The 8,458-nt window shown below is 39.9% G+C and overlaps 1 protein-coding gene and 1 pseudogene across 1 annotated transcript in view; both read left to right on the forward strand.

Annotated features, from left to right (window-relative positions):
- Positions 1-8,458, forward strand: part of Ddx21 (DExD-box helicase 21) — a 32,774-nt gene that overhangs the window by 9,332 nt on the left and 14,984 nt on the right. The window contains exons 6-10 of the mRNA XM_012515432.2: positions 193-378; positions 2,505-2,650; positions 4,476-4,625; positions 5,068-5,229; positions 7,372-7,491. Coding sequence (XP_012370886.1) covers positions 193-378; positions 2,505-2,650; positions 4,476-4,625; positions 5,068-5,229; positions 7,372-7,491 — 764 coding nt within the window. The remainder of the gene's footprint in view (positions 1-192; positions 379-2,504; positions 2,651-4,475; positions 4,626-5,067; positions 5,230-7,371; positions 7,492-8,458) is intronic.
- On the forward strand, positions 841-965 carry LOC111818768 (annotated as a pseudogene).

The following is an 8,458-nucleotide window of genomic DNA, read 5'->3' on the forward strand; positions in this document are numbered from 1 at the left end:
TGGACCACATTTCTTCTGACAAATAAATGTTTTAAATGAAAATACATTCAAATAATTCCCTAGGCTGTTGCAAGGAATTGGTGTAAAACAGTATGTCTTTTTATTGACTTTTGTGTGTGTGTTTGTACCAGGGATTGAACTCGGAACCTTGCACTTTCCAGTCAGGCACTTATTACTGACTTTTCTTTACAGTTGAACGAATGCGCAATGGTATTGATATCCTGGTTGGGACTCCTGGTCGTATCAAAGACCACTTACAGAATGGCAAGCTGGATCTCTCTAAACTGAAGCATGTTGTCCTAGATGAAGTTGACCAGATGCTGGATATGGGTTTTGCTGATCAAGTGGAAGAGATTCTTTGTGTGGCTTATAAGAAAGGTAAACACTAAAATCAATTGATATAAGGGACCAAAGGAAGAATAGTAATGAAGTCTTCTAGGAGATAAAGCATTAGGAATTGGAAGGGGGCTTAATTCAGCAAAACCTGGCAAGTTTTGTTTTTTGTTTTTTCGGTTGTTTGGTTTTGGTTTTGTTTTTGGGGGGGGGGACTGGGGATTGAACTCAGGCCCTTGCTTTTGCCAGGTAAGCACTTATTCTACTGAGCTGTCTCCCAAGCCCCTGTTTCAAGTGTTCGTGGTAATTATAATCTTAGGTATACATACTAATATTTAACATAATACTCAGAGGCAGCATTGATTCCCCCAGATGCTGGTAGTGTTTTTTTATTCCACATAATTCTGTTTATAGAGCATGGAGGTAGATTTCCTCACACTTTAGTATATAGAGTTAGTTCTTTAGATTTCTAGAAGTAAAATTACTTAGTTAAAAGTTGTAAATAGAATCCTTATTCTGGATTAGAATGGGCACTGTTGATTGGAGTCTAGAATTGGTCAGTGTGGCTAAAATTGAGACAGAGGTCATGCGTCCATCACAGTAAATATTTAGAGTGGTGACCTGTAATATTTTTGCCTAATACTGACTGAAAAATGCTGACTTTCAGTATTAGAAATGAAAGGTTGGGGCCAGGGAGATGGTTCAGTAAAATAAGCGCTTGCCAAGGCCCTGAGTTCAAACCCTGGTTCTGCCAAACAAAAAAGAAATGAAAGCTTAAGGAATGATACAGAATTGAGGTCACATGCCAAAGTACCAATACTATGTACAATTCAAATTATAGGCTCCAAAAATGTATTGCTGGATGAAATTGGATATAAGACCACAGTTTTTCAGTGTGCATAATTCAAGTGGAGATAGAATTGTGGCAAGGCAGATGGGATGACTGGAGTAAGCTTCAGTTCTTTTAAAAAGGGCTACTCTAAAGACAGCCTCATTAAAGAGACCCTAATGAGTATTAAATTGCATGAAATTTTAAAATTAAATTTCGGGCTGGCGAGATGGCTCAGTGGTCTAAAGCACCTGCTCAGGCCAGCTTAGGCAAGCATTCAGGGACCTCATTTCGATCCCCAGCACCACATGCCATGCCAGCCCCGCCCCCAGGGTGGGCTGAACTGACCATAAAAAAGAAATAAAGGAAACATTTAAAATAAATTTTTAATTTAATTTTTGAAAAATAAAAGTTGTAAATAACAGCTAACGATGTAGCTCAGCAGTAGAATACTTATTTCCTCAGCATGCAGTCTCTAGATGTTGTCCTCCCTCCCCACAAGAAAAAGTGGAATGGTTTGTGCTTCTCGTGTTGCCAAATTGCTCACACTTTCTTTTAAAACATGTAATAATGCAATAAAAGTCTTAAGTACAGGCAAACAAAAAAATAATACCTCAAAGAACAGATAAATTGGGATTCTAAATTCAGAAAATACTAAGGAGTATAAAGTGATTATAGAATCTGTGGGTTTTCTTATAGGTTATTTGCTTAGAGAGCTTAACTGGTTGATTATTAAACTTAATAAGTTTATGGGGCAGGGGAGATGGCTCAGTGGAATAAGCACTTTCCTGGCAAGCACAAGGACCTGAGTTCAATCTCTGGTTCCTCAAAAAAAAAAAAAACTTAAGTACTTTCACTATTGCAAGGATTCTTTTTAGTATATGATCCTGAGGTTGAACCTATGTCTTTACATTGGGCTGCATCTTGGGCTATTTTTTAATTTGCTAATGTGACTATTCTGGGCTTAGATTTAGAATCCTCTTGCTTCAGTCTCCTGAGTACCTGGGGTTATAGGAGTATCCCCTGCACCCTGCTTCCAAGGGTCCTTTACTTAATTCAGTATTCCTTTGCCCATTAAGAATCTTGTGTGAGGGGTCAGGGAGATGGCTCAGTGGAATAAGCACTTGCCTGCCATCGCAGGGGCCTGAGTTCAATCGCCAGTTCCACCTCCCCCCACCAAAAAAAAAAAGAATCTTGTGTGATGTATTTTGTGTCCTCAATGCATAGCTTGGCCTCCAATAGTTGATAGTGAATATTGGTAAACCCCGGAAGTACTGGGTGAGGTGGAATACTCTAGGTGTGTTCGACTTATTCATGCTGACTTTTTTTTCCCCCCCTAAAGATTCTGAAGACAATCCTCAAACTTTGCTTTTTTCTGCAACTTGCCCAAGTTGGGTATTTAATGTTGCTAAGAAATACATGAAATCTACATATGAACAGGTGGACCTAATTGGTAAAAAGACTCAGAAAACAGCAATAACTGTGGAGGTAAAAGATTCATTTAGTTGCCGGAATTATAACATATGTTAACATTTGTTTCCTGTCTAAGTAAGTATTGAGATTGGCAAATCCAAGCTCTTTTTCCATACAAATATAATACTAAATCCACAAAAAAAAGCCAAATAAAGATATATTTCTATTTTATTTGCATATGATACCAGTTTTTTTTGGTTTTTTGGGTTTTTTTGTTTTTGTTTTTGAGATAAGGTCTCATTATACAGTTCAGGCTGGCCTTGCACTTACTGTGTTGCCCAGAATGGCCTCAAACTCACTATGATCCTCCTGCCTCAGCCTCCCAAGTACTGGGATTACAAGTGTGCAACACCACACCCAACAGTATCTACTTTCTAAACTTTATCATCTGGTAGCCTGATTTCAGAATCATTTGTGACCTAAATATGCCTGAATTACGTTAAAAAAAAAAGAGAATTGAAATGCTAGTGGGCAGAAGTGAAATTTAATGCCTTTTCTTATTTCTGTTTTCATCGTGGGGTCCGGTACCTAGATGAATTCATTTCACCCAAGGAGTAGACCTGTACAATAACTGACTGCAGATTTTGCTTTTATATGGATGAAGAGACAATATAGAGAAATTTTTCATGTAATACGTGATTTCCCATAGGAACCTGGGGAATGACATTTCTTGTTTCTACTTAAGTCAATTAAGCCTGATGCTCTTTGGATAAAGGGGAGAAGTAAAAGAGGACAGATCATTTGCTTTTTACATTAGTGGTGTATTTAGTGACACTTTATTAGTTGAACTCACTGTGTTCCAAATTTGTATTTGAACACCAATAAGCTCAAAAACTGAACATAATTTTCCCATAAGAAATAATGGGGGCAAGGGAGATGGCTCAGTAGAATAAGCGCTTCCCTGGCAAGTGCAAGGGCTTGAGTTCAAACCCTCGTTCTGCAAAAAAAAGAAAAGAAATAATGGAAAACCAAGGGTGGGGGAGATAGCTCAGTAGAATGAGTTCCTGCCTGGCAAGTACATGGTCCTGAGTTTAATCCCCGGTACCGCCAAGAAAAAGAAAGAATGGAAAACCAATTAATTGTGGGGTTTGTTATTGTTGTTGTTTGTTTCATTATGTATTTGGTACAGGGTCTCTCTATGCATATTGGACTTGTAGTGATCTTCCTGTTTTCGGCCTCCCCAGCGCTGGGATTATGTGCATGTGCCACCATGCCCAGACTCAGTCACTGGCTCAGCACGCCCCAGAGGCAGAACTGTCACAGCATGTGGGATCGAATTAATTTGTTTTGAGATCCAAAATATTATTCTTAAAAATGTTTTTCCAGGACTTTAACAAATTTTGCTATATTTTCTTTAACTTTGTCATGGTTCTCACAGGTTTCCTCTTAGCTTTACTGCTAGTGTCACTAACTTTCTTGGGAGCCATGGTTAGTATGTTTGGTACAGTAAAAGTGCAAAAATAACAAAAGTATAGTAACAACTTTTAACACACTGACACAAGCCCTGTGTGTTGTCTGGATGAGAGCAGTACCCAGACAGAAGACTCCTGCAGGAATTTTTTCAAGTGGAATTTTTGGTTCAGCTACTGAGCAGTTACAAACACTGAGCAGATTTTTTAAATTGAACTGTGCAAGCAGCAGAAATTTTGAACTTGTTGCCATTGAACAACTGAGGTATCACAGTTGTGTTCTGTTTTCTCTTAAATAGTGGTAGCAGCAGTGTGCTCTGTCAGGCTTCAGCAATTGTTTTCTTATACCAGGACATAGATGGTTAGAATTGAGTGGGTTATTTTAGGATTCTGCAAGGCATTACTAAATAGAGGATTTTTTTTCTCAAAAGCATCTGGCTATCAAGTGCCACTGGACTCAGAGGGCAGCAGTTATTGGAGATGTGATCCGTGTATACAGTGGCCATCAAGGGCGCACTATTGTCTTCTGTGAGACCAAGAAAGAAGCCCAGGAATTATCACAGAATGCATCCATAAAGCAGGTTGGTCCTCACTCCTCAGAAGCTGGGGCATCAACAGACCATTGTCACCTCAGTATGTCCCTGCTTAGTTTATTTTTCATTTGTCCTGTAACTTCCAGTTTCTTTTAGGATAGAAGTGAAAGGAATCTTGTTTCTAAGTATGTACATTAGAATTTATCTAATCCAGCTTTAGCTTACAGATGAGGAAAAGGTGGTACATACCTGAAGCACTAACAATTTAGGATTAGATACTCATGTATTCCTCAACTTTAGTATCATTACATTTAATGGCTGAGGATTAGGAAATAATTTGGCGCTTTATCCATGTAAGAAGGCATATGTTTTATTTTCTCCTTTTGTAATATTTTTGGTAGAAATGTTAGCAAAGTATGAGTGTCCTTTATAGGACTGAGCATGGATTGTTGAATCTGACATTCTGAAGCCGAATAATTTCTTTTGGCAGGATGCTCAGTCATTACACGGTGACATTCCACAGAAACAAAGAGAGATCACCCTGAAAGGTTTTAGAAATGGTGATTTTGGAGTTATGGTAGCAACCAATGTTGCTGCACGTGGATTAGATATCCCTGAGGTTGATTTGGTTGTACAAAGCTGTCCACCAAAGGTAAGTATTCTATACTTGGATTTTATTTTGTTTCTTTTGGGCATTAAAACAAAGTTGTATTTACTAACATGGTTAGTAGTAGCAGTCTCTTGAGTGCTAGGATGTAAAAGCAATTTTGAAAATGAACCTGCTAGTGGGCCCCTCCACTTGGAACTGACAGCTGATTGGTCACATGCTGGAAAGGTGACTTGTACTTCAAGGGGAGTCCTGGAAGGCTTAACGGTTGTGGTACTGTTTTGAGTGACTGGGTGGAGGAGATCCAAATGTTACCAGCTAGAAGAGGATAGAAGAGAGAAGAGGCCTGGACTTAACAACCTCTGTAGTTGTAGTTGTTGAGGTTTGTGGATTATAGAATCTTTATGGGAGAGCCCTAAAGCTGTTCATGTGTCATAGATGATGCTTATATAAATAAAAGTCAATTTGAACAAGTCTGTTCCCAACACTACCAGTGCAAATATTCCCTAACTTCCCTAACTTTTCCCCAAATCCTTCACAATTCTTTAAAATGGTATGAGTGATATGTGACTAATCCTAGCTATAGGGGAGGCTGAGGCAGGAGGATCAAAAGCTCCAGGCCAGCCCAGGCAACTTAGTCCCTATATCAATTTTAATTCTTCTAAAACAGTTTGGGATGTAGATTAGTGCTTACTTGGGTTCAGTTTTTGTGTGGTTTTTTTTTTTATATATATATATTTTATTTGTGTGTGTGTGTGTGTGTGTGTGTGTCCAGCTCAGCCCAGCAGGGGGCAGGGCTGGCTGGCATGTGGTGCTGGGGGATTGAACCGCGGTCCCGGTGCTTTGTTCTAAGTAGGTGCTTTAGACCACTGAGCCATCTCACCAGCCCTTGGGTTCAGTTTTGAGTGCTGCTTTCCTCCCACTGCTTATGGTGATGGAAAAAATACCTGACTACTATGTATGTATGTATGTATGTATGTATGTATGTATTTATTTATTTATTTTGCAGAACCAGGGATTGAACTCGGGCCCTTGTGCTTGCCATGCTGTTACTTATTCTACTGAGCCATCTCCCCGGCCCCTACCTGACTACTATGAATTTTACTTTTTTAAAGTTTTATCAAACCCAGTGCCTCACTTGTGCTCACTAAGCACTGTAACACTGAGTTGTGTCCCTTAACTGTTCAGTGACTGTAAAAAGGCAATCCATAGCATGTGATATGATCAGAGCAAGGTGTGTGTGTGTGTGTGTGTGTGTGTGTATGTGTGTGTGTGTAACCAGGGATTGAACTCAGACCCTTGCGCTTGCCAGGGAAGCACTTATTCCACTGAGCCATCTCCCCCTTTTTTATTTTTTGGGTTTTTTTGGCGGAACCGGGGATTGAACTCAGATCCTTGCGTTTGCCAGTCAAGCACTCATCCTACTGAGCCTTCTCCCTGGCCCCCTAATAACATGTGATATGAACATTGTCATTAACCTATAGACTCGTGTCGGTCATTAAGCACCTGCCACATGTAGCTGTTGAGCCAGTGAAATGCGGGTAGTCTGATTGACATGTATTTTAAGTGTAAAATATGCACTTGATTTTAGGGTTTTTGGTTTTGTTTGTTTGACATTTTTTATTATGGGCTCTGGGATTTGAAAGATTTCTGAAAAAAGATATAAAATACCTGTTGGAAACTGGATCATAATTGGGAGCCAGGCATGGTGGCACATGCTTATAATCTCAACACTTAGGTGGCTGGGGCAGGGGATCTCAAGTTTAAGGTAGTGAGACTTGTATTAACCTGGGCAAAATAAAAACCTTGTTGGTAATTTGTATTTCTTTTGGGGGGGGGGCGGGAATTGAACTCAGGCCTTTGTGCTTGCCAGGTGGTGTACCGTTGAGCTGTATCCCTGCCCAGTAACTTATATTTCTGTAGAGAGCTTATTGGATTGATAAGGATTTAGTAGTTAAACTGTTAAAATTAACTTAATCTTTTTCAAAAACTTTCATGACGGCTATTTGAAGTCAAAAATACATACCTGCCTCTTAGGGTACATGCTACGTAGAGTGCTGTGTGCAGATGTGCTCGAGTGCCAGTGTCCCCTCTGGTGCCTCCACTGCTGGCTTCCACTGACTTAAGTTTCCTGGGCTGCTCAGGTGTGCGCTTCTGTTGTGTCACTGCCACATTTTGCTCTGATAGGATGTAGAGTCCTACATTCATCGTTCTGGGCGGACAGGCCGAGCCGGAAGGACAGGGGTTTGCATCTGCTTCTATCAGCACAAGGAAGAGTATCAGTTAGCACAAGTGGAGCAGAAAGCGGTAAAAACATTTTTCCTTTTATTCATCAGTTTTGTTACATTCTAAAATCAGTCTTTGGTTTCTTTATTGAATTTTTTTTAACTTTGAAGTTATTTCTATCATGCAGCTAACACTAAAAGCTTATTAAATATATGTTTATATTGTCCTATCATAGTTATCTTTTAATAACGTTTAAAAAGTTTATTTTTCAATATAGAAAGTGATTTTCAGGCGAAGATAATGTAAACATACAAAAATATTTAATCAAGCTAAGAAGTTTAGGAATTGCTTTGAAACCAAAAGAATGGAGTTATCAAAAAGATAAATGAAAGGCCGGGGAGTTAGCTCAGTAGAATAATCACTTGCTGGGCAAACACAAGATCCTAAGTTCGATCCCCGGTACCGCAAAAAAAAAAAAAAAAAGATAACTAAAACCTACCATGGTGGTGTATGCCTATAATCCCAGCACTCAGGAGGCTGAAGCAGGAGGATCTCTGTAAGTTTGAGACCAGCCTGGGCTATGAAGTGAGCTCTCAAGGCCAGCCTAAACTGTATAGTGACAGCTTGTCTCAAAAAGACCAAAAGAAGGGAGGTGATTAATTTTCCTTACAAAATTTTAATTATGTAGATATTTCTTCTCCAGGAAGTGAAGTCTGATCTCCCCCTCCCCCTAAAGTGGGCTGCATTTAGTGACTTAAAAGAGCATGGTAGGTGGTAAGGATTCATGGTGCACAGCCCAGGGAGCATTGCTGGGACCGAGGGATCAGTTCTTCCTCAAAAGTTTTTTTGTAGAACCAGGGATTGAACTCAGGTCCTTGCAGTTGCCAGGCAAGTACTTATTCTACTGAACTATCTCCCCAACCTCTTAAAGCTTAAGAGCTTGGGACTGACATGATAGCTTGGTGGACTAAGCATCAGCTTAGGCAGGCGCAAGCACAGGGACCAGGGTTTGATCCCTAGTACCGCGGAAGCATTGGCCCCACCACTG

This window comes from Octodon degus, unplaced genomic scaffold (assembly GCF_000260255.1).
Source record: "Octodon degus isolate 3935 unplaced genomic scaffold, OctDeg1.0 scaffold00005, whole genome shotgun sequence".
Taxonomy (NCBI): domain Eukaryota; kingdom Metazoa; phylum Chordata; class Mammalia; order Rodentia; family Octodontidae; genus Octodon; species Octodon degus.